At 40.6% G+C, this 26,145-nt stretch overlaps 2 protein-coding genes, 1 long non-coding RNA gene and 1 pseudogene across 6 annotated transcripts in view; 1 reads left to right on the forward strand and 3 right to left on the reverse strand.

Moving 5' to 3' along the window:
- Positions 1–2,908: 2,908 nt before the first annotated feature.
- Positions 2,909–3,427, reverse strand: LOC145090071 (uncharacterized). The gene has a single exon (XM_079028420.1). The coding sequence runs from the start codon at positions 3,425–3,427 to the stop codon at positions 2,909–2,911; it is 519 nt and encodes a 172-aa protein (XP_078884546.1).
- An 11,710-nt stretch (positions 3,428–15,137) lies between these two features.
- On the forward strand, positions 15,138–20,349 carry LOC145088555 (uncharacterized). Of its 3 annotated transcripts, none has more exons than XR_013701174.1 (5): positions 15,138–15,605; positions 16,337–16,388; positions 16,556–16,667; positions 16,787–16,878; positions 17,004–20,349. It is a non-coding gene; the product is annotated as an uncharacterized LOC145088555 (long non-coding RNA). The 3 variants fall into 3 exon arrangements; XR_013701175.1 differs by having other exon boundaries at positions 15,141–15,605; positions 16,556–16,878; positions 17,004–17,384; positions 17,503–20,349; XR_013701173.1 differs by having other exon boundaries at positions 16,556–16,878.
- Positions 16,871–20,064, reverse strand: LOC145088554 (uncharacterized; annotated as a pseudogene). The gene is made up of 2 exons (XR_013701172.1): positions 17,436–20,064; positions 16,871–17,353 (listed from the first exon to the last, which is right to left on the reverse strand). The product of XR_013701172.1 is annotated as an uncharacterized LOC145088554 (transcript).
- Positions 20,350–24,835: 4,486 nt separating the features above from the next.
- LOC145090072 (uncharacterized) overlaps positions 24,836–26,145 on the reverse strand; it is a 3,188-nt gene continuing 1,878 nt past the window's right edge. Inside the window, exons 1-2 of the mRNA XM_079028422.1 lie at positions 25,404–26,145; positions 24,836–25,318 (exon numbers count right to left, since the gene is read on the reverse strand). The exon at positions 25,404–26,145 is cut by the window's right edge and continues 1,878 nt beyond it. Of these exons, the coding sequence (XP_078884548.1) occupies positions 24,954–25,318; positions 25,404–26,145 (1,107 nt within the window). The 3' untranslated portion in view covers positions 24,836–24,953. The remainder of the gene's footprint in view (positions 25,319–25,403) is intronic.

Below are 26,145 nucleotides of genomic sequence, written 5' to 3' on the forward strand. Positions count from 1 at the left end.
TCTTCTTTCGATTCTGCATCACCGGAGACAAATGTACCTTCTCAGTCCGGCGAGGGGGACACGCCTTAGTTCCCGATGGGCGTACCCCCAAGAACTGGCAGGATAAGTGGTTATGGGTGAATTAGGAGCTGGTTGGAAGTGGCCGCTACCGTGCCAATGCATTCGCTGATACCATTCCTAAACTTTTTCCCCACAACTAGGGTGTTGCCGATTATCTGAAGAGTGTGCAGGTATCCGCTGAGGATTACTCTGAGGCGCTTCTTTTTGGGGTGGGGATGAGTCCTTCTTGGAGGCGGCGTGGCAAGATGGCGGTGTTATTCTCCGTCGTTGATGGTCAGTGTAGTATCTTCCCCCTTTTCTTTTCTTGTTTCTCCTTGTTGCTTCCGTGTTTTTAATATTTCCATTCTGCTTTCCCCCAGGCACTGAGTTTTCTTTGTCTATGGATGAGGTGTTACGTAAGCGTTATCGGGGCAAACTGGAGTTTCGTGAAGTAGACCTAGTCGACGGCCTTCCCCCTCCTCGCCGGGTAGACCGGCTTGCTCTGACCACTGCTCCTCCTGTTCCTCCAGTAAGCTCATCGGCGTCTAAGGAAGATCCGCTGCACGCTCACCCCATCTCCTATGTCATGCCCCTGGGCGGCGTTCCCTCTTCCTCCCTGGAAGACAGTGAAGATAGCAAAGAAGGTATCATTGCTGATGTTAGGCGGATGCACGCGAAACGGAAAGCTATGCAAGCCATGGGCGAGCCGGTTACTGGTGCTCCCCCTGCCACCAAGAGAGTGCATACTAGGCGCAACTTTTCTCGCCTGCTGAGTTCGATGAGTTCCACATCCACTGGCGTGGTTGTGATTCCCGATGATGATGCGCAACAGTCTGAGGGAATCAACAGGGCGACTGAACAGCCCGTTATTTCAGATTTTTCTTCCATTCCTTCTCCGACTATTCCGTTTGTTCTCTCCAAGCTTTCTCCGGCGAAGGGCTTTGGCCCCCATGGTCCGGTTACAGTTTCCAAAGATGGTGGTCCTGGTGATGGTGCTTCTGGGTCTACGGTTTTTGTGCCATCTTGGGATCTTCGCAACGATTCTCGTCTTTCTGTGCGTGCCAATGCTTTGGAATTCTCGCGCCACGCCTTCCCTCTAGCTGCAGTTGGGGATATGGAGGCGATGGGTAATCCTTCCCTTGCTCACAATATGGCTACGCTTCTACACAGACCATGTTTTATCTTGTTGCAGGTTCCCGGCGTATCCATACCCTTGGCAAGGTGGAGGTCACACATGCCACCTGTGGATCGCGTGTGGCTAGTTTGGAGCATCATCCGAGTAAGCTTGGTGATGATCTTCGTTCTTCTGAGAAGAAATGTGAGTTGCTAGCATCCGAGAAGAACATTCTTGACGAGGCTAGGGCTGCATTGGAAACCAAGGTTGACTCTCTCACACAAATGAATGAAGGTTTAATGATCCAGGTTGAAAGTCTTGAGCGTGATGCTATCGATCGCGACAAGCTTGTATCGTCACTGCAGTCAGATGTGGACGCTGCTCGGCGAGACTTGGATTGGTTGTTGCACGTCGGCGTTGTTCGTATTATTGATAAACTGATAGAGCACCCTGTCTTTAGCAACGCCATCAGTCTTATCCGCCATACTGCATACATGGCTGGGGTTGAGTCTGTTCAGAAGACTTCAAGTGGCGGTGGGAGTGGGGAGGTGGTTGTTGGTGCGTCGTCTGTTGGTCACGTGGTTAGTATAAATGATGCTCTTTTGTCCTTCGCTAGTATGGATCATGCAAGTCCGTTAGGTTTGGGGGAGGTGGGTATTGAAGGTTTGCGGGAGTTATGCTCCTTTGGTGGTTCAGAGGTTACGCCTAAGAGTATTGTGGGTCATGAGATGGTGCTGGTGACGGGTGCTAACATGGAAGGTGATGGTAAGGATCATGGGTCTGGTAGTGGTGGTGAGCGTGATTTTGGGGCGACTGTTGGTGATGACAATGTTAGTGAAGTAGTCGTGGATGATGGAGAAGGCGATGGTGGGGTGGTTGGGGAAAATGTTGGAAAGAGTGTTGGGGAGGAGGCTGTGGCAAGTGAGAAAGATGTTCGTGGGGATGGTCTGGAGTCGTAAGGTTTCTCTCTTTCTGTTAGTTTAGTATGTGATGTTTTGCCTTGTAATGTTTGAACTTCTAAAATAGTATTTCGCTTTCCTAGATGTATATTTGGCCTGTTTTAGGCATTATCTATTGTCTACCTGTTTTGTTTTGTGTTTGGCTTGCTCGTTTACTACGCACTATTCAGGATATACAGCGCCTTGATGCGCCGGGCACTTTGCTTTGCCCTTGCTACCATTGACACACTAAGTGTCCATATTGGACGCACTTAGCATCCATGATTGGATTTCGCATGTAATCATTCAATCATTAGACTAATACGCTAAGTATATAAAAATCAGCAATTGCATTATCATTTCATTAACCGCGGGTTTTTTGAATACACTAAGTGTTGAACTCATGACGCTTAACATGGTATTTTTTAAATACACTAAGTATTGGACTCATGTTTCTTAGCATGGAATTATATATACACTAAGTATTGAACTCATGTCTCTTAGCATGGATTTTTAAATACACTAAGTATTGGACTCATGTCTCTTAGCATGGAATTATATATACACTAAGTATTGAACTCATGTCTCTTAACATGGAATTTTAAATACACTAAGTATTGGACTCATGTCTCTTAGCATGGAATTATATATACACTAAGTATTGAACTCATGTCTCTTAGCATGGAATTTTAAATACACTAAGTATCAGGTTCATGTCATTTAGCATGAACAAATATACTCTAAGTATTCGGGGTGCGATACACTCACTGAGACGTCAACCAACTGGGGTTGCCTCCCTTTCCTTCCTTTCCTTGCCTTAGAAAAAATATTTCTTTAAGTTCCTAGCATTCCATGTTCTTGGAATAGGCCTTCCTTCCATTGTCTCTAACACGTATGCATCATTCCTATTTGCCTCCGTGACTCTGTATGGGCCTTCCCATGTTGGACCCAACTTTCCTTGAGGTTGGGCTCGGCTTGCCTCGTTTTTCCTCAAAACATATTCGCCGACTTTGAAGGCCTTCTCCTTTACCCTTTGGTTGTAATATCTTTCTGTTGCATGTTTATACGCGGCTTGGCGTACACCCGATTCTTCACACTTCTCCTCTAGGATATCTAGGTTTATCCTCAGTTCTTTTATGTTGCTTTCCTCATCCTTGTTGGCCACCCTCAGTGTGTTTGTTGCCACCTCCATGGGAAGCATGGCTTCGGTTCCATACGTCAAGCTGAAAGGGGTTTCCTTTGTGCTTTTCCGTGGTGTAGTTCTGTTTACCACAGCACCATTGGTATCTCTTCTACCCAATTCCCCTTTGCTTTGCCAACCTATTCTTAATCCCATTGACAATGGTTCGGTTGGACACCTCCGTTTGGCCGTTCGCTTGAGGGTGTGCCACCAATGTGAAGCGTTGGCTTATCCCTTTGGCGGTGCACCATTCTCTGAACGGGTTCTCAGCAAAATGCAAGCCATTGTCGTTGATGAGAACTTAGGTGTTCCGAATCTTGTCATGACGTTTTTCCATACGAATTTTATCATGTGCCTCCCAGATATGCACGCCAGAGGCTCAACTTCAATCCACTTTGTGAAGTAGTCCACAGCTACCACCATATACTTTAGTTTCCCTGGTGCTTTTGGGAATGGACCCACTATATCTATGTCCCACTGGTAGAAAGGCCATGGGCTGGATATGTTGCTTAGCGGGGCCGGGGGTTCGCCTGGACTGGGGCGTAAGACTGACACTCCCTACATTTCTTGGTTACTTCTATCGCATCCTGCTGTATCGTTGGCCAGTATACCCCCATTCGTAACACCTTGCCTGTCAAGGCCCCCGCCCCTTCGTGTGCACCCACCTGTCCTGAGTGTGCCTCCTGCAATATCTCCCCCCCCTTGTCCTGATCCACACATTTTAACCATGGAGACGTGAACCCCTTCTTGTACAATTCTCCATTCACCATTGCGTATGAAGGAACTTTTATACGTATTTTCCTGGCCTCATCATGATCGTCCGACAACACTCCTCTTTGAAGGTATTCCCGGAACGGTGTCATCCATGTGGGCCCAACGGGGTTTAGGGTGTTCACTTGCTGCTCATCTATACTCCTTTCTCGAAGTACCTATACTAAAACTTTCTTTGATAGGTGGTCGAAGCATGTGGACGCCAGCTTACTCAAAGCGTCTGCCCTCTTGTTTTAGCTTCTGGGTATCTGCTTGATTGTAAACCGGCCGAATGATCCTACCAGTTGTTTCACCATCTTTACATATTTTCCCATTCTTGATCTCTTACCTCGAAACTTCCATTGACTTGGTTTGCTGCTAACCTCGAGTCGGTTAAGGCTGTTACAACTTTTGCACCCATTTGCTTGGCTAGCCATAATCCTGCAAGAAGTGCTTTGTACTCAGCCTCGTTGTTTGACGTATGGAAGTCGAAGCGGAGGGCATAGGTTACCTCCTCTCCTTCTGGGCTAGTCAAGATCATCCCCGCCCCTGAGCCTTCCCTGCTGGATGCTCCATCCATATACAGGGTCCATGAACCATGGTCAGCCGGGGCCCCTTCAACTACCCACACCTTCTCTTTCGCTAGGTTCCCTCCGTCTGGGATCTCTAGTAAGAAGTCATCCAGCGCCTACCCTTTGATGCTTGTTCTTGGGCGGTAGTTTATGTTGTGTTCTCCCAGGTCAATTGCCCACTTGGCCAGCCGGCCTGACGTCTTCGGCTTAAGCAAGATCTGTTTAATGGGGTAGCTCGTGAGTACCTCGATTTGATGTGCCTGGAAGTATCGCCTTAGTCGTCTCGCGGCGTAGATGAGTGCTAACACCAACTTTTCCAGCACGGGATAGTTGAGTTCTGGTCCTTGCAGCGCTCTGCTAACAAAGTACACCGACCTCTGTTACCCCTCCCTTTCTACAGCCAATACTGAGGATATCGCTTCGCCTGATGTTGAAAGATACACTTGTAATGTTTCTCCAGGGATAGGGGTGGCCAAAGTTGGCAACTCGTGTAGCGCTTCCTTGATTTTATGGAGCGCCTTTTCTGCCTCATTCGTCCACTGGAAATTTTTCTTCTCGATGCACCCCTTTAAGGTGTGGAACAATGGCATGGCCTTGTTAGCGGATTTCGAAATGAACCTGCTTAGAGCTGTAAGCTTCCCGTTCAGACCCTGTGCATCTCGGAGGGAGTTTGGGGTTGGCGTCTCGATGAACTCGTCGACCTTGGTCGGGCTGGGCTGGACGCCTTGTCTGGTGAGTGGTGACGTAGTATCCCAGGAATTGCTCCTCTTCCACTCCAAACGTGCACTTGGCTGGGTTTAGCTTCATCTTGACCGCTTCTCATGTCTGGAAAGTTTCCTCAATGTCTTGTAGCATCTTTTCCTCGTTCGGGCTCTTAATTACCATATCGTCTACGTACACCTCGATGTTCCTTCCAATTTGCTTAGCGAATATCGAGTCAACCAGACGTTGATATGTTGCCCCTGCGTTTTTTAATCCGAAAGGCATCTTAGTGTAGCAGAAAGTGTCATGGTCTGTATAGAAGGCTGTTTTTTCTTCGTCTTCCTTGCTCATCAAAATCTGGTGATACCCTTTATATGCGTCCAAAAAACATTTTAGCTTAAATCCCTGTAGCGATTCTACTTTCTGATTGATCTCCGGGAGCAGGTAGCAATCCTTAGGGAACACCTTGTTTAGATCGAAAAAGTCTATGCACATACGCCACGATCCATCCTGTTTGCGAACCATAACTGGGTTCACAATCCACGTCAGGAATATTGCCTCCCTCAATATCCCGACCTCCGTCAGCTTAGTCACTTCTGCATTAATCGCCCTATTACGGTCTCCCCCTGGACCCTTTTCTTCTGCTTAACTTCTTTTACCCCTGGCCTGATCATCAGTTTATGTTCGATGACCTTCCTTTCTACTCCCACCATGTCTGTAGGAGTCCATGCGAACACATGTTTGTAGCGTTTGAGCAAGTCGACCAACGCTCTTCTCGTGTGATTTGGGAGGTCACATCCAATGCTGACCGGCTGATCAGGGTATCTTTCATTGATTACTTCCTTCCCCTTTATGGGACTGCCCCTGGGTCTTTTGGACCCTTTGGTTATTTCTGCTAGCTTCATGACTGTATAGCATTGCAATTCTTTGGGCGGAGTGGCCAGTATCGTGGCTTCGCCTTTCGGTGTGTCGAATTTCATGATCCCATGCATGGTTGATGGTACTGCCCTTAGCTTCAAGAGGGCTGTCCTTCCTAGGATGATATTGTGTTCTGCTGAATGTCGAATGACCACAAAGTCTATCAGGGTAGTTTTTTTTCGCTGCTTGTCATGGCTAATGATTGTCAGGGGGAGATGGATTGTGCCCAGCGGCCACAGGCTATGGCCGGTGAATCCCACCAGCCTACCAGTCGTAGGTTGCAAGTTGTCTTTCCAGCGATCCGGGACGAACCGGAAACAATGCTCATAGATGATGTCTGCTGAACTCCCGGTGTCGACATAGACCCTATGGATAGTCACGTCTCTGATAGATGCTTGTATTATCAGCAGGTTGTCACCTTTCCAACCATCCGGCCAGGGATCCTGAACGGAGAACGTGAGCGTGCATGCTGAAGGTTTAACGGTCGCTTGCTCTCCCCGTTGTTCCTCCCTACTTCTTTTGCTGCGTATCATGAATATCTCCCTGGGCTGAACCCCTTCGTGGGGTGGGCCCTTGGCATTCTCAACATCAAACTTGGCGCGCAGACTTCGCGCCACCTCCACCAGATCTCCTTTAAGTTGTTTCTCCTCCATCTCCTTCTTTAGTACCAAACAGTTAACTGTATCATGCGTCTTACTTTTGTGGTATTCACCATACCGACTCTTGGGCGACTTGGTCGGCTGCTGTTTCTCAGACACCGCGTACACTTCTAGGCGGCAACCCTATCTGTCGTCTTTAACAAATGGTCGAAAACGCATCGATGGTCTTCTTGCCTGGCCATAGTGTCTTCCTCCCCCTCGGAAGTCCGTATGACTCGGGTGGTGATTCCTGGTCGTCATGGCATTCAAGTAGGCTTGCTTGGCTGCTTCACCATCCTCCTGCCGTAGATATCGCTCTACCCTTTCTTTCAACTCGGCTCGTGTTAAGGGCTTCTTTCCCATGAGTTTTTGTGACAAAGGGCCTGGCAGGAGTCCCCATGTGAAGGCACCGGCTATAAGGCCTTCGTCATGCCCTGGTATATCCAACGTGGCATTTGTGAATCTTGTAAAGTATTCTCGCACAGTTTCCCCCTCTCTTTGTTTACAGCCTATAATGGAATGAGAGTCCCCCTTGTATTTGCGTAACTGCATGAAGTTGGTGAGGAAATGGTACTTGAGTTGAGCAAAGTTTGAAATGCTACCCGATTGTAACGTTTTGAACCACGTGCCGGCGTTGCCATCGAGTGTCTTTGGGAAGTATGTGCACCAGAACTTCTCGTTAAGCTTTAGCGACGTCATCGTCCATTCATATGTGTCGATGTGACTGTCCGGGACGGTGGTTCCATTATACGTTTTGAGTTTCGGGAGCTTTGTGGTATTTGGTATTTCATAATCCAACAGCTCTTTGATGAACGGAGACGTTACGCTTCGGGAAAAACCATCCTGGCCTGGGATAGTCGATGTCCCCTGCTGGTATTGGGAGTTCATATCATGCGGCGGTGACGTGAGGTAGCCCGGACTTGGTCCATAAAATGGGTATGGCTGGAATGGTAACTGGAGGGGATAACTAGTGGATAAAGGGTGTATGGATGTAGCGGGGTTGATCATTACCAGCTGTTGCAGGCTGTTGTTGGTAGGGATAGTCGGTCCGGTCCATGTACCGGCCATCGGGTTAATGGGTGGTGAGTGGTTCATCATGGTTTGCGCCAATGGTGGTAATAGGGTTGCGGAACTCTGTCCACCCGTCATCTGAAATGGCGATGGTTTTGCAAACGATGGCGAAATGTTGAAAATGTGGCTCGCCGGGGGTGTTGTCGAGTGGATTGCTCGTGCCTGTTGCAGCGGCGATGCGAAGAACGACGGCATCTGAAGCTGTGTAGACGGAAGTAGCTCCACCGGAGTTGTTCCATGCTAAGGAAATGACGGTTATGAAACGTTTCCGACGGCTGTTGTAGAACTTCCTTCGCCCAAAATGGCCCTGTTGGTCGTTGTAGGCGGTGGTGTTTCGTCCAACGTCGTCATGGGACGTATGGGACTAGTTGGTTGTCCCTCGCTACCGTTGGACGCCATTGATGTTTGTTTTCGTGCTTTTTGCTTGTGTTCTTCGTCTCACAAACGGATGATGCCAAATGATGGAACCTTGTCCCTGATAGGACCTTGCTTCTGCTTCACGGATGAACTCTTCTTGGTTGCCTAGTTATCACTGCAAGATCACAGAGAACAAGGGCCGTCAGCCGCTTTCCGGGAGGGGCTCCCGGAAGAACGCTCCGACGGTCAAGTTAGGGGATGACTTAGGGTTTGTGTATGCGTTCTCTAGAAGGGCCAGAGAACTTACCTCGTTGTTCTGAGAATGCATGCTTTTATACCTAACGCTCCTGCCTGGTCCGTACCAGACAGGATCACTTTTGGGGAGACAGGATCAGAGGCGCTGATTGGAGGGTCGTGTGCCCTCAACCGCTAGAGCGCTCTCATTGGGTCCGACGGTAATGCTCTGTCTTGGAGCAAGGAGCGTCACCTGGCGGGCGCGAGTCTTTCGCTTGGGCGTTTCGCTCCCGGGGGCGCCAGCGGGCGCTGAGCCTGCTGGGTTGGGCCTGGCTGGTGTGCCCAGCTCTAGGGCTTGGACGCGGCTCTGCTGTGCTGCCCTAGGCACACCATCACTAACATACAAAAACTATGTTCTTCATAACTACAACCGTAGAAATAATGTGGTTTGTGGAATTATCGTTCAACAAAAAAAAACCATGAAGAAATATAGAGCGTCAGTTTGTTCCGTCTTCTGGTACCAACAATGTTCACATTGATTGGCTACCACATACTTGTACTATTTTAGCATCATCAATGTGTGGACTCCTTCTTGCTGAATCCTATGATCCAGATGAATATGTTTCAAAGATTTTATTTGTTATCAAACCAACGACTACATATGCCAAATGGATACCTTTTCCGACCTCTGAATACACTGCAACAAAGTTTGCTTTGGTAGTTATCAGTTCGAACCCGTTACATTTCAAGGTCATTCGATTGTCATACACAAAGCCATCGTAAGAGTTTATATGTAGTACATTTTATGTCATTAATTTACTTTATTATTTACTTATATGTTATTTTATTTGTAGTGATATGCCGAAGGAAAAAGTGGACTGCGATTACTACAACATAGAATTGTTTTCATCTACTACATGGCAATGGAGGGAGTTTCAAAATATTCAGTTACCATCATCTGTTTATCTTGTTTCTGATTAGGCAGTTACAAGTGGCGGTGTCGTATACTTCTTATTATCTAATGATACCATATTGCGATTTGATATTTATTCAGAAGAACATATACTCATATTTGCACCTTTTACTATTAATGACTTCAAACCGTATGCATCGAGATTGATCAAGTTTCACAGAAAAATGGGATATTTCTCTGTAAGTGGAGATCATTTGTGGGCTATTTGGGTTTGCATTCAAAATTGGTGGGTTAAAGTAGATGTTAGTAACTACAATGAAGGTGCACATGAATGGTGGGATTATAGAAACAGTACCTTATATTTCTTTAAAGGAAATACGATTGAGTATGTGGTTCCGATACATCCTTCTCAACAAGTTTTTTCATTCCGTTCTGATTTTGATAAAGTGATTATGCCAAGTAGATATTTGTGATTATATACATTTTAATTTGCACTCGAACATAGTTGTTTTTTGTAATGAACTATTTAAATATTTTATATTACTCTACGATTTATTAGTTTTTTTTTATTTATTCTTTTAATTGTTATGAGGTTAAAATAGTTATTGTAATGTATGATGATGAATTTAAAATAGCTATGGTAATGTACTTTTAATTGTCATGCTTCCTATGATGTAATATATGTTTACAATTCTATGTTTTTTTTATACGCTTCCCGCGTTTAACGCGGGTTATAATCTAGTTATTACATCATATGTAACACCTATAATCAGAAAGACCAAGAAAGGAAAGGAAAACCCTAAGTTAAAGGGCCAACTCGTCGAGTCCAAGGAGGAACTCGGCGAGTCCGAGCGGGATCCGGGTCGAGGAGTAAGTGACCGACTCGGTGAGTCGGAGAATAGACTCGGCGAGTCCGGTCTAAAGAGGGAAACCTTAAATTTGGGACTTTGTGCACTATTTAAGCACCTCATTCTCTTCCTTAGGGTTCCTTTACAGCTCCCCTCTTCTAGAACATCGAACCCTAGCCACCATATTCGTTTTTGAGCAAAGATCTAGCCTTCGTGTTGTGATTTGAAGCTTGGAAGAGAAGGAAGTTCATAGTGGTGCAAGAGGAAGCCTTGGATCCAGAGTTAGTGTGACTTTTTCAGAGCATTTGAAGGTAAGAAGTCATTACCTTCACTCCTTTGCTCATATTTTCCTTTTTGTCATGAGATTTGGGGCTTTTATGCCATGTCCTAGAGCCAATTGGAGTTAGAAGTCCAGATCTGAAGTTGCTACTTCAGATCTAAGTGTATTCTGGCCTAGAGAGTCATAAAGTATCAGTCGTGGTGGTGTAGGTGAAGCATGGTTGTCTTAAACCCGAGTATGGAGTGTTTTGGGCCTAGATCTCCTTAGCTACACGTAAAGTTTGCAACTTTACATGAGGAATAGTCCTTGGAAGAGTGGATCTACAGTTTGGAGTCCCTGCATGACTCAAAAAGCCTCTGAATGCATGAAGGACTGAATAGACTCGACACGTCCTTCGAGTGGACTCGGCGAGTAGTATGAAGATTAGGAGGAACTCGATGAGTTGGATGAACAACTCGGCGAGTCTGTTGAAGTTTGCCTTGGACTCGACGAGTCAGGTCGCGAAACCCTGAACCCTTCGAGTTAAGACTCGAATCAGTGAGTCGAGTGGAGACTCAGTGAGTTGGACAGGACAGGACTTGAAAATCGGTGGACTCGGCGAGTCATGGGTTGACTCGGCGAGTCGAGTCACGAATGGAAGGACTCTGAGCATATGAACTCGGCGAGTCAGTAGACAGACTCGGCGAGTAGGGTTGACCTGGAAGGTTGACTTTGACTAGGACTTTGACTTTGACCAGAGTTGACTTAGTTGACCTTCGGAGGACAGTTAAACTAAGTGTTATATTGGTATTGATAGCTCGGGGAGCTAGTGGAGCCACAATTCAGAAGAGTTGTCGGGCAGCAGCAGAGGGGTTTCAGTAAGTTCAGCAAGTGCAGGTGAGTTTCCCTTTGTGTGAATGGGTCTAACGCCACAATGCCGGCCCATGTAGTTATGAGTAGAAGACTTGGGGGTTAGCCCTAGGCACAGTATGCTAGTATGATATTCAGGACGAGGTCCAATGATAGCGGGCGGGTGCCCAAGGAATGGTTTATATGATAGTTTATACTTGTTGTCTGTGTGATACATGTATGTGCCTGGTAGGGAGGTGAGTGTGGGCGAGGTCCCGTATCTCACTAGTAGCAGAGTGTGGATGGTGTTCCACATCTCATTAGCAACAGATCAGGGGCGAGGCCCAAGTTAGGGAAAGAATGAGTGTGGGTTGGGCCCGTATCTCACTATCAGTAGGAGCATGGGCGGGGTTCCATGACTCATCAGTAGCAGGACAAGGGCGAGGACCAAGATAGGCAAGGGCTCAGAACATGATTTATTAGTACATGTTAGCTTATGTGTTGTGATATGCTTATGTGTTAGTATATGCTAGCGGGCGAGGCCCAGTGACAGGTGAGACCTAAGTGAAACAGATCTGTATCCGAGCGAGGCTCGAAGCCAGGCGGGGCCTGGAGCGGCGGGGCCGTTGTAGCGGGTGAGGCCCGAGATAGGGGGCGAGGCCCATAATAGCAGGCGTGGCCCAGTATGTGTAGTATGTGGTTATGCATGGTATGTGGTAGGTTGGGAACTCACTAAGCTTCGTGCTTACAGTTTTCAGTTTTGGTTTCAGGTACTTCCGGTAGTGGAAGGAAGAGCTCGGGGTGATCGCATGGCACACACCATAGATTAGACAGCCAGGGAATGTTTTACTCTGATAATGAAAATACGTTTTGGAATTAATACTCTAATTATGTTATGGATTGATAATTATGTTTTAAGTAATGTTTTTTAAAAGAAATTTTTAGTCTTGAATTTTGGGACGTTACATCATACTAATAAAATCTACCTAATTATAGCATTGTAGTATTGTACTTTCCTTTTTTCTTATTAGGACATTATACATTGGAAAAGCTACAATGACGTGCTATAAATAAATGGAAGTAGTATGCTATAACACCCAAATCAATGAAACTACATTGCTATTTCTTGCATTTGACCCAACATAAAATAAGATGAACACACAAGATGGTGCAAATCATCAAAGGATACAACAAAGTACCATTGAAACAGACCCTGAAAGCAATGAAGACCCAATCCCATCAATCGACTCTTCCTTATTAAGCTCCTCATTTTTAACTACAACCTCCTCTACATTTTGCAACAATATCTCAGCTCTTTGGTTTCCATGCCCCAATGAAGAATCTAAATGTAATCACATATGTTGAAGCCAGTTTGTTATCACCATGACTTGATTCAGTTGATTTAGTTGAATAATTGAGTTCAAGAACAAAAGAACCTACATTAAATTAAAAAGTGAAGCAGTGAGGACAACATTTATGAATTTTTTGTTTCACATGAGCTGTTCGAGTTTCATATTTTTAAGGGTTAAAAGAAAGTACATTGCTATTTTTTGAAAGAAAAATAGATTAGTGTATTATATTAAAAGACTAATATGAAAAGATTGTGTTTACTTGAGCTAGGAACTTGGAGAATGAGAAAGGAGTAGCAGTTGAGCTCCAAACTTAGAGAATGAAACAACGGATTTGTGTCTATTAAAACCATTTGCAAGCTTGCATCATCTTTGATTTAAGTATGGATTAGATTATTGATGAATGACTATATAATGAAATTGAGTTAGAATATAAAAATGATTATAGACATATACATTTACCTGACTAATGCTTACATAATTTGTGATTACAGTTCTATATTGAAGGGGTGTTTTGTTTGGGAGGATTACTGGATGGATTTCCTGGTTGATCAAACTGAAAATTATTATCGAGATTTACAAGGTTAGTCCATCAAAATTTTCAAAACTTTGTTCTCAAATTTGTTTGATGCATTATGTGTGCATCTTAGCTCATTAAATTGTTGTAGGTTAGTCTTCTCAGCACATTACATGCTCATATAGACTTTCCTTTTACCCTGATTTTATGAATGAAACAATTGAATAATCTCCCAACTACTTAGTCATATAGTAAAATAAAACGTTATTTTTGTAACTGTTCTTGAATGAAGGCTAAAAGCCTAAAACTATAATGAGTTGATTTAGTTAATCAAATACATCAACAAAATGATATACATGTTTCACTCCAAGTCACTCCCATAGCCAACGTCTGGGTGCACAAAATCTATGACCAAAACAAAAATATATCTTAAAAAAATGCCAGCTCCATCCATAGTTAGAGTCGCCATCTTAGAACTATTGTCAAGAGCATATGCCACAGTACTGAGTTTCAAACTTGATGACATTACATCGTTTTTCACTATATTTAGGAACTTGCAATTCTTTTTTCTAAGCAGAATCTAATCATGGGAAGAGAGTGGTACATATTCATTGAGGAGTTTTATCAAACATGTAGAATGCGATATATAACTAGGATTTTCACACAAGAAGAATACTTTCTTTGACTGTACGTCGTTAACTTTGGAGAGGAAACTCAAAGTGGTTTGAAGACGACATTGTTGCGGCTTGATGCACCTCACGTAGTCCGTACTCAAATCAAACAAAGGAGTATTCAAGGGTAATCACACTCTGATATTTATCACCACCAATTTTTATAGCATGACTTTCTACCATTTTCGTTTTTTATTACAATATTATAATATTTGTGCATTTAAGCAAAGGTTGGCAGTAAGTGGGTTTGGGTTGGGTTTATATTGTTGAGTTTAGGAACTTACCTCCATAAAAGTATCAAGAATGAACATCCTGTGAAATTAGGAGCTTGCATCAACTTGGACTACTAACTCCTTCACGGATAAACATCTAGCATGTTGGAATGACGCCTCCAAATTGGTTTCTTGAGATGTCAAATCTTCAACACCCTGTTCCCGAGTTTAACGGAAAGGAAATGGGTGAAAATTAAAAGAAAATAAAAAATTGGTTTTCCTAAATTTCATTAAAGGAAATAAGTGGAAGGAAGTGGAGGGGAAATGAAAGAATCACTTTCTCTCCTATCTTTCCTTCCGACCTGGAAGGATTTGGAAGGAAAGAAGAAAATTATTAATTTTTCTTCCACTTCTTTTCAATTCGAGAACACAAAAGAAAATTTTGTTTTCCTTTCCTTTATTTTCTCTCGTTAAGTTGAACTCGGGAAAAATTAAGAAAATTATTAATTTTTCTTCTTTTCTCTCATTACTTTCTTTTCTCTTCTTTTCTTTTCTTTTGATAAACTCGGGAACGGGATGCATTCTTTTCTTTTCTTTTGATAAACTCGGAAACGCGGTGCAAGGGAAATAGGAACTAGGAAGGGTTTTTGACACAAATTTAAACCTCACGTTGTTAAAAGAAATATAAATAAATAAATAAATAAATAAATACAGTTTTATCGTAAGTCCGTTTTTATATTTATTATTGTCTGACCTTTATAAATGGTTTTTTTTATTTTTATTTTTATTTATTTTATTTTATAAGTGATGACAGATTTTTGCTTTTTTTTTTTATTTTTTTTATTTTTTATTAACATACAGCCAAGTAGCCCACACATTAGTGACCCATAATCAATTATCTTTTTCGTCAGACAGACAGATCGACACAACAGCCCCACCCATTTTTCAGCCATGTTTTAATTTTTTTTATTTCCGTTATCGCTCTTATTTATCAAGGATTCGGTCCTTCCTCTTCCACCTTAACAACCAAATGAAGGGGCTTTTTAGAAGCCAAAAAAAATCAGGAAAACTTGATTTTTTGTGACTTTTCCAAAAAAACTTTTACCTGAAAAACTAAGCCAAACACCCTTAGTATCATCATTTGTTCAAATCAATGCTTACAAGGAAAATTCTAACTATTTATATGAACCAAAATCTGATTTATCACTTGATGAGGTTTTCACAGTGGTGGTCCAATGGCAACGTGATGCACTCTATGTTACTGCGGTTCGATTTCTAGCAGGGGCACCAAGTTCTACTTGTGGTGTTGGAATTTAATCGAGCCGTATTGTGATCAATTTCTCCGCTTATATGATGTCCCCCAAGCCGAAGGGGAAAAGGCATATATTCATCTAGCGTTCAGACGTGGTTAATACTCGGCCTGAGGTTGATGCAAATGGGCTTTCTGAAGGAAACGCATCTATTTACCAATAAGGTATGTTATATTTCTTTTAGTACCGATGTAGTTTTGTGCTTTGAAAACGTACAAGGACATAAAAAGCATACGTAATTGGTAATAATTTGGTAGTCCAATCCAATTTCTGTCAAGGAAATTCCTCGTTTATGGAAATTTGTAATGTTTACGTCTTCGATTTTGAAGTTGCTGTGTTTAGTATAACCGATTCTGGAATGCTTAGATTAGATTGTCAACAGTATCATTTTGTTGGATTACTCATCGTCGTAGAAACTTTAATTAGCAAGAACCTGAGGATTTTCCATAATTAGATATCATATTTTGACTTTCTGCAGTCAAAATTTGAAACCTCCAACCTTTGAATTTGATATGTAGTTATTTTAATTCCTATTAGAATCAATGAAGACAGTAGCTTGTAGTATTTTAAGGACACCATGTTAGCCATCTTTGTTTTAGCTACTACATTACCATTATTCATGTCATTTTGTATCATGCCATTTTTGTTGTTAACTTCAACTTTTGGTCTGGATTCTTGTAATCATGGTCTATTCTTTGTTAAGAGTACCAGCATTTTTTTTGTCAGTGATCTTTTGTTCTAAAGAAACATAGAGCTTGTGGTGGTTATGATCTCCAAACCATAATTAAACTGTATTCTACGTGAATAGAAACCTGCTCACTCTTAAGAAGAAAGTTAAACATTACTTCAATAATTTGAGGAAAATGATCAAATATTGGTTTGTGCTTTTATTCAGTTGAACGCCAGAGTTCTGCAATCAGGAAAATTGGTGATGTGGAGATTGAAAGGTTACTCACTGTTTTGCCCTTGCTGAAATCTAATATAAGCACCGAAGACTCTATTATTTCAATATTTTGAAGGAAATCTTCCACACCTAATGGTGTCAAAACCAAGAAAGATGGACCAATTGAAGTTAAATTGAAAGATAAAGTTGATAATTTGTCCATGAACACAGGTGATGGAGGAAACATGATCCCTTCATTTTTACAACATATGCCCATGGCTTATCCTGACTGCTCTACTGCAATGCCATCTGTTGGTGGCTTTTGAGTTTCCAAGTAAAAATGGTAAGCTGTTATGCAATAAGGGTTTCAGTTTTCATTTTGCATTATGATTTATTTACACACAGTTGGATCGATCCCTGCTTTTATGGATCGATCCCTGCTTTTATATAACTTGGTTGCAGGAAAAACAAGCTTCATTGGCACTGATAATCTTCAAATCAAGGATTTTGTAGGTTATGCATTCTTATCCTCAAAAGGCCACCATATTTTCAAAGTAATACCTTCATTCCATTTATTTCACATTTTATTATACAAGATTCATCACATACTCAGATACATCCATATTTAACAATTAACACCCAAAATATCTACTAACAAGACACCTCAACTATTTTGAAGTGTATCCAGAATATGCTGCAACTCATGGACAACATTTACGATATTCAACCGTTGCGCTGGGGAATCCACAGAGCATGATACTCCAAGTTTGACAGTTGAAGCCATGCATTCCTCTATTTTCTTTACATCTGCTATCATAGGAATAGCATCCTCTTGATGTAAATTCAGAAGGTCATCATCAATAACATCGATTACATGGTCTGGCAAGGCCATGTCTGCAAATCTATGAAGGCTAAGGCCTTCAATAAAGATGTTGTCTGTTGGCCTCTTCCCTGTCATCACCTCCAACAATAATATTCCGAAACTGTAGACATCTCCACTACTTGTCATCTTGCTCCCAACACCATACTCTGCAACTTATAAGCAATTATTTTAAAAAAGGTAACACTATAAATAAGTATAAGAATCTGGGAATACATACATGAACTTTACCTGGAGGTGCATATCCAATTGTTCCTCTAATGCCACTTGTACTGTTTTTGTTTGAATTTGTTCCAAGAAATCGAGCTAAACCAAAGTCTCCAACATGGGCCACCATATCATCATCCAACAGAATGTTGCTTGGCTTCAGGTCACAGTGAATGATGGCTGGTAGACAGTGATTGTGAAGATAATCAAGGGCAGATGCAACATTGATGAGAATATTTATTCTTTGAAGAAGGTTCAGTTTAGTTGTAGTTACATTTGAATGCAACCAGTCATGTAAACTCCCATTGGGCATGAACTCATATACCAAAGCTTTGAAATCATTGCCTTGAAAGTCAAGACTTGAACATGAAGTTATTATCTTCAACAGATTCCGGTGTCGAATACTCCGCCACACTTCACACTCCGCTGTAAAGCTTCTGTGAGCACCTCGGTTTTGAAGATGTATAACTTTGACAACACATCTATCATCATGATCATCAAGGATTCCTTTGTAAACAGAGCTGAACCCACCTTCGCCAATCAAATTGGCTTGGGAGAAGCCATTGGTAGCCTTTACAAGTTGAGCATATGATACTTTCATGAACTGTTCGTTCCTTGACAATTGAGATGGTTGACTCTTCTTTTTCTTACACCAAACATATGCAAAACTTAAAATGCTGAAAAGGGTGGATGCAATAAGAATGAAAATTATGAACAAAGGAAACTTTTTCTTATGTTTATCATGTGTCCCCTTGCATTTGGGCAACCCAAGTTCAGGCAAGCCACCACAAAGCCTGCTATTCCCCAAAACAGTGAATGCACTTGCATTGGCAAACACTCCTAGCACCGGGTACTTCACCCTCCAAATCATTAAAGGATAGGTTTACATATTCTAGTAAGACCAGCCGTTCCAAGAATCCAGGAATTTGGCCTGATAAATTATTATGAGAGAGATCCAATGTTATAACTCCTCTCATGAAACTTAATGACTGTGGAACCATTCCTTGAAATAAGTTGGCTCTGAGGGATAGAAATGAAAGGCTAGTGCAACCAGCAAGGCTACTAGGAATGTTACCTGATAAGTTATTCTGAGATAAATCCAAAGAAGTCAACATCTTGAGGTCGCCAACCTCCGCGGGAAGTGACCCAAACAAGTTGTTTTGAGAAAGGTTTAACATAATGCTCAGAGATGAAAGTTGAACAAGTTGTTTAGGTATTCTCCCGCTGAGTTGATTGTCATCAAGGTGCAACTCCAATAGATTATGGCAATTTCCCATACTTGATGGAATATATTCCAATCTGTTGGATTGTAACCAAAGTTTAGTTAACAATGATAAGTTCCCGATGTCATCTGGAATTGGCCCTGAAAATTGGTTCTTAGATAGATAAGCAACTTGCAGGTTTTGAAGCTTACCAATAGTGGAGGGGATTTTTCCTGTGAATTGGTTATCTCGTAAAGATAAAAGGGTCAAGCCAACTAGATTACCTATACCGGAAGGAAGGTTTCCATAGAAATGATTTTCTCCTAAAAGTAGGAGAGAGAGTTGATCGGAAAGATTACCAATTGATGTGGGCAACACTCCTTGAAACTGGCAATCATCAAGATACAACAACGTTAATCTGCTGCAGTTTTTCAAAGAATCAAAAAACTTCATATCATCAGCTTCTCCGAATCCAAAGGTGTTTTCAGCTAAGAATAAATAATTGATGTGTTTTAGTTTTGCAAAATCGATTGTCAACTTCCCACTAAAACTGTTGAAGTTCACTTCAAGAATTCGAAATTTGGAACAGTTAGATAGCGAGGGTGGAAGAGGTCCGGTCAGTTGGTTTTGCCGTAATTGAAGGCGCTCAAGATTCGGAAGCATTTCACCTATGGCTGGAGGAAGACTACCGGTAAGCTGATTCTCAGCCAAGGTAAAATTAGTGAGGAGTGAGAGGTTAAAAATGGAATGAGGGATGGTTCCAGATAAGTTACAGTCACCAAGGTAAAAACTTGTTAAGCTTTTCCAACGGCCTAAGGTGTCTGGAATGCTACCACCCAACGGATTGCCAGAAGCAGTGAACTCTTCCATTGATGTTATATTCCCCAAGTCAGGCGGGATTCCACCTGTTAAATTATTAGCATCGATTTGAATATGAGCAAGTTTTGTCAGGAAACTGATCTCTTTGGGTATGCTTCCAACTAGCTTGTTTTGATAAAGGCCAAGCCTTTCAATGTGAGAACAACCAGACAAGTTGGTTGGAATGGCCCCGCTGAATTTGTTAGATCCAAGATAGAGGAAACGTAGACTGGAAAGACGACCCAATTCATTGGGGATCCTTCCTTGAAAGTTATTGTTTGAGAGAGAAAAGTGACGAAGGAAGCTGAGGTTCCCTACATGAGGAGACAACGGCCCTTTAGCCCTTGTGATATCAGTTCTAGAGCAGTGACTCTTTTATTCTGCTTCCCACATGAAACACCACTCCAATTGCAGAAATGAAAGGAAGTGTTCCATGAGCTTAGAGCATCATATGGATCATGGGTGATCATCGACTTGAACTGCAACAACGCCTGATAATCGGTCTCATTACCGCCAACAAAAGCAGAAATGGTGGTGGTTATCAGACAAATAACAAGAGTAGAAGAAACGAGGAAAGCAATACGAGAATTCATTTTTGGAATTCAACTTAATTGGTAGTACAAAGATAACTGATGATGCCTTAAAATTTATACTGAGTTTGTTAATGTTAACGTACGTGACAGGCAAACGCTGAGAAGCCATCCACAAATTTCTTATCACCTTGACCAAGACAAACTGAGAGTAACTTGCTTATAGCAATAATTCGTTTGTTCCAGCCATCGTTTTTTGTTTTTGTTTTCTATTGCTTGGAAGATGAGAAACACTCTAAGAGCTATTATATAACAAACCAATCAATAAAAATATAACTAATGAAATTATTATCAACTTGTAAAAATTATTATGGATTATTGTTGAGTCGACAAAGACTACGTACAAAAGCTTCAAACCCAAAAACAAAGATATGAAATAATTTTTACGCCCAATTACAAAACGCTTTCACCTGACTGAAAAAAATAAAAATAAAAATAAAAATAAAAATAAAAATAAAAAGTAATTCTCCTACCAAAATGCAACTAAATTTTGGTATAATACAAGTTATCATTTTATCTGGCCGAATAAGATCAAATCAAACAAATCACATTTCATTTTAAATGTTTTAGATATACAAAAGTTTTACTTCATCATATTTTTAATTTGTCACATATAACTGTTAATATATTTAAACATAAAAGGTAAAATTGAACTTATACAAAACATATCATCGAGATCTTTAAAATAAATAAATAACTGATATGATGTTTATTTATTTTTAATTGTTATTAATTAGTTTTTTATGCTTAATTAACTAATTTCATAAAATACTTACAAGGCAAATATTTAAATAAAAGGTACAAAAGGAAAATTTTAATTAAACCAAAAAATCATAGCAAGATGATAATATAGAATACTAGGTTACAACCTGTGGGAACCACGAATAATCAATTTCAATTTTAGAGAAGATCGCTTGCTGATTTATCATTGATTACATTGACTCAATAAAATCTCAAATAATTGCGGGTTTAGGATATGCAGATTTCTAGAAATAATTCATGAACATAAGGGATTGAGTATTATTATGGAATTGAAATTAAATACATAATAATGTTGATTGCTTATTTGCAGGGATTGATTCAAACTTAACATATTTAAAGATTACAATTGCCGGAAATTGATAGAATTTATGGAAATTAATATGGATACCGAATTTAAGTTAAATGAGGGCGAAATAGTCAATTAACTTTGTAGAAATATTAGAGTTGGAAGTGTCAAGTGTCAAAGAGAGACTCTTTTATTAGAGAGTAGATTACAACTATGTTTGTTGTAGCTACAACTATATGTCTTACATATTATTAATTTATATTGTATATAATTTTATAAGTAAATTTTGATAATTAAATAAATTTGTCTTTAATTTTATAAATTAAATTCTCCAAATAATCTTTTTGTAAATATAAATTAATTATAATCGATGCATATATTGAACTAATAAACCAAAATTTGATGTAAATATATTTTTAGAATATGCTTTTATAAATAAAATTCGGTACGGAACACATATTTTGGTGTTTCTACTAATTATTTTTCATTGCTAATGTTGTTAAATTGTAGTTGCTAATATGATGTCAATGTTATTGTTCCGTAACCACTAAGGATGAGATTTAAAACCGGAAAAACGGACCGAAACCAGAATCGGACCGGAAATGTAACCGTTAGAATTAGAATATATAGAACCGGTTTCAGTTCTGGGTTTAAAGAATGACTTTATATGGGTTCCGGGTAATCCGGGTTTGGGCCCATCGGGTCCAGGTAAACTGGGTTTAAGAACCGGAACAAGGAACCGGAACCACTTTTAGGGGTCGAAATTGGTTTCTATGAAAAGTTTAAAACATGCATATCTCATTCATTTGAAGTCGGATTGACATGTGGTTTTCTCCAATATATAATTTAGAGTTTTTACATGATTTTAGACAATAAATTTACTATTTTTAGTTTTATATTCAATGACTTAGAGTCACCCAAAGTCGAGAAGTTTTTAGCTTTTAGCTTTTTTATACTCTGTGAAAATTTTAAGACATTCATATCTAATTCATTTGAAGTCACATTGAAAAGCGTTTTTTTCCAACTTGTAGTTTAGAGTTTGTATATGAGTTTAAACTATAACTTTGTCAATTTTTTGTTTAATATTCAATGAGTTACAGTCCACCAAAATCGGGATATCAAAGCTTAAAATTTTCAACTTTTCAGCTATTTGTTTTTGTACTTTGTATTTTGTGAAAATGTTAAAATATATATATATATCTCATTCGTTTAAAATCTGATTGACATGCAGTTTTTTTCAGAGTGTAGTTTAGTGTTTGTATATGATTTTAGACTATAATTTTGTCAATTTTGGGTTCAGATTCAATGAACAGTCCCCCAAAATCGGGATATCAATATGAAAAATTTCAAAGTTCAACCCACTAAGTAGGAAGTAATTACCAAAAAATTCCATTTTTTCTAGTGTAACACTCGGTTTTGTTTTGGATTTGCTTCGTTGCCTGGGGATGCGGTCCAGTCATTAGTTGTCATGAGGCTTAGGGCTTCGGGAAAGGAAGTTTTTGGCCCATTTCGAATGTGGGTGTCATGGTATGAGTGATCTAAGTATTTGACTGTGTCTTCGGAAGCCAAGGGTATAATTGTAATTTGATATCTCAATCTTTTTTTTTAGATTTTTGGTTTTGCTTGGGAGGATTTAAGGCTTGGGTGTGTTATTTGGAGCGTAGGGCTTCTAAGCTACCTTTTTGTGGATATAAGGTTTGTTAGAAAGGGACCTAGAATGAGGAAGTTATGGTATTTTGAAGTTATTGGCAGTTTTGGTCCCTAATGGAAATTATTGGCAAGGCAGCCCCATGCATGCAAGGATGCATCCGTGTGTTTGGTTGGGTGTGCCCAACGTAAGGTTGGATTAGTGATGTGCATATGATCAAGATGTACGCCCAACGTACAGACATTACGCCCAACGTAATGTGCTGAGTCCCAAAACCCTAATTTTTACGGTTGGCTCACTATTTAAACACCTTAAGTTCCAGATGTAAGCAACCCTTTCATCCTCCATGGTCTTAAACCCTAATTTCGAGTTGTAGCTTCATCCTAGAGTGTTGTGAGCTTTCTTATGTGCATCCTTGGTGGGTTTTAGTGTGTATTCAAAGCGTGGAAGCTTTGTGCAAGGTGATGAATCAAGGAAAGGCTTGTGTATCTGGACTCTTTGCTACATTTTCAGCTCTTAGAAGGTAAAAAGTTCTTAGCTTGATCATTATAAGTTGAGATCTATGATTATGTGGGTTTTTGGTCCCATTTTGACCTCATGGGTAAGATCTTGTGGTTGGACACCACTCCAGGAGCTTTGAGTTGCTACTCTAAGCATTTCTGAGGTTTTAACTTTTAAGTCCATAAAGTTGCCATCTTTATGGTTAGAAACGATTCATGCATGTTCTAGACGGATTAAGATGGGTATTATTGGGTTAAGATGGTCATTGGGTCTCTTTTAGTCATGAAAATGCATAAAGGTGCCCACTTTATGCATTAAGAGTTTTATTTTGAGTTTTCCTGAAGTTTAGATGCAAAGTTCTTAATTGGTTAAGTCACAAAAGGAGTTTGGAGGATCTAAGGGTACGCCCCGCGTACTGATCTGAGGCCCCCGATCTTTATCTTCGAGTACGTTGAGCATACCTAAGGAGGTACGCCCCGCGTATGAGCATCAGTGCGCTTATGGGTTTGTTTCATGCTTGCGCTTTGAGCTTGGGTTTGGGTGTTGTATGTTGGGCTTTTGATCAGTGGAATCTTAGAGTCTTGGGCTTTTGTTTGGACATGTCTAGTTGGGCCAAGATTTGTATTGGGCCTTGGTGGCCCCAATGGTTTTGGACCAGGAATTGTTGGGCTTTTAGGTAAGGCCCATATGGGGTTGGGCCCAATTTGGAAAATTAGGCCATTAATGGGCTTTTATGGAAAATTAGGCCATTTTTGTTTTAGCTACTACATTACCATTATTCATGTCATTTTGTATCATGTCATTTTGTATCATGCCATTTTCGTTGTTAACTACAACTTTTGGTCTGGATTGTTGTAATCATGGTCTATTCTTTGTTAAGAGTACCAGCATTTTTTTTGTCAGTGATCTTTTGTTCTAAAGAAACATAGAGCTTGTGGTGGTTATGATCTCCAAACCATAATTAAACTGTATTCTACATGAATAGAAACTTGCTTCTTGTAGACATGTAGTTTAAGGTCTATACAAGTCGTGGACCTTGGTATACCACTCTTAAGAAGAAAGTTGAACATTACTTCAATTATTTGAGGAAAGTAATCAAATATTAGTTTGTGCTTTTATTCAGTTGAACGCCAGAGTTCTGCAATCAGGAAAATTGGTGATGTGGAGATTGAAAGGTTACTTACAGCTTTGCCCTTGCTAAAATCTAATATTAGCATGGAAGACTCTATTACTTCAAAAACCAATTGAAAGATAAAGATGATAATTTGTCCATGAACACAGGTGATGGAGGAAACATGATCCCTTCATTTTTACAACATATGTCCATGGCTTATCCTGACTGCTCTACTGCAATGCCATTTGTTGGTGGCTTTTGAGTTTCCAAGTAAAAATGGTAAGCTGTTATGCAATAAGGGTTTCAGTTTTCATTTTGCATTATGATTTATTTTACACACAGTTGGATCGATCCCTACTTGTATATAACTTGGTTGCAGGAAAAACAAGCTTCATTGGCACTGATAATCTTCAAATCAAGGATTTTGTAGGTTATGCATTCTTATCCTCAAAAGACCACCATATTTTCAAAGTAATACCTTCATTCCATTTATTTCACATTTTATTATACAAGATTCATCACATACTCAGATACATCCATATTTAACAATTAACACCCAAAATATCTACTAACAAGACACCTCAACTATTTTGAAGTGTATCCAGAATATGCTGCAACTCATGGACAACATTTACGATATTCAACCGTTGCGCTGGGGAATCCACAGAGCATGATACTCCAAGTTTGACAGTTGAAGCCATGCATTCCTCTATTTTCTTTACATCTGCTATCATAGGAATAGCATCCTCTTGATGTAAATTCAGAAGGTCATCATCAATAACATCGATTACATGGTCTGGCAAGGCCATGTCTGCAAATCTATGAAGGCTAAGGCCTTCAATAAAGATGTTGTCTGTTGGCCTCTTCCCTGTCATCAGCTCCAACAATAGTATTCCAAAACTGTAGACATCCCCACTACTTGTTATCTCACTCCCAGCACCATACTCTGCAACTTATAAGTAATGACATAAAAAAAAGAGGTAACAGTATAAATAAATATAAGAATCTGAGAATACATACATGAACTTTACCTGGTGGTGCATATCCAATTGTTCCTCTAATGCCACTTGTACTGTTTTTGTTTGAATTTGTTCCAAGAAATCGAGCTAAACCAAAGTCTCCAACATGGGCCACCATATCATCATCCAACAGAATGTTGCTTGGCTTCAGGTCACAGTGAATGATGGCTGGTAGACAGTGATTGTGAAGATAATCAAGGGCAGATGCAACATCGATGAGAATATTTATTCTTTGAAGAAGGTTCAGTTTAGTTGTAGTTACATTTGAATGCAACCAGTCATGTAAACTCCCATTGGGCATGAACTCGTATACCAAAGCTTTGAAATCATTGCCTTGAAAGTCAACACTTGAACATGAAGTTATAATCTTCAATAGATTGCGGTGCCGGATACTTTGCCATGCTTGACACTCTGCTATGAAGCTTTTATGAGCACCTCGGTTTTGAAGATGTAGAACTTTGATTGCAACAAATCTATCATCATGATCATCAAGGATTCCTTTGTAAACAGAGCTGAAACCCCCCTCGCCAATCAAATTAGCTTGGGAGAAGCCATTGGTAGCCTTTAGAAGTTGACCATATGATACTTTTATGAACCGTCCCTCCCTCGATGATTGAGATGGTTGACTCTTCTTTTTCTTACCCCAAACATATGCAAAACATAATATTGTGAAAAGTGTGGATGCAATTAGGATGAATATGGCGAACAAAGGAAACCTTCTTTTATGTTTTCCTGTCCCCTTGCATTTGGGCAA

Source organism: Lactuca serriola, chromosome 2 (genome assembly GCF_051521515.1).
Source record: "Lactuca serriola cultivar US96UC23 chromosome 2, Lser_US96UC23_V15, whole genome shotgun sequence".
Lineage (NCBI taxonomy): Eukaryota > Viridiplantae > Streptophyta > Magnoliopsida > Asterales > Asteraceae > Lactuca > Lactuca serriola.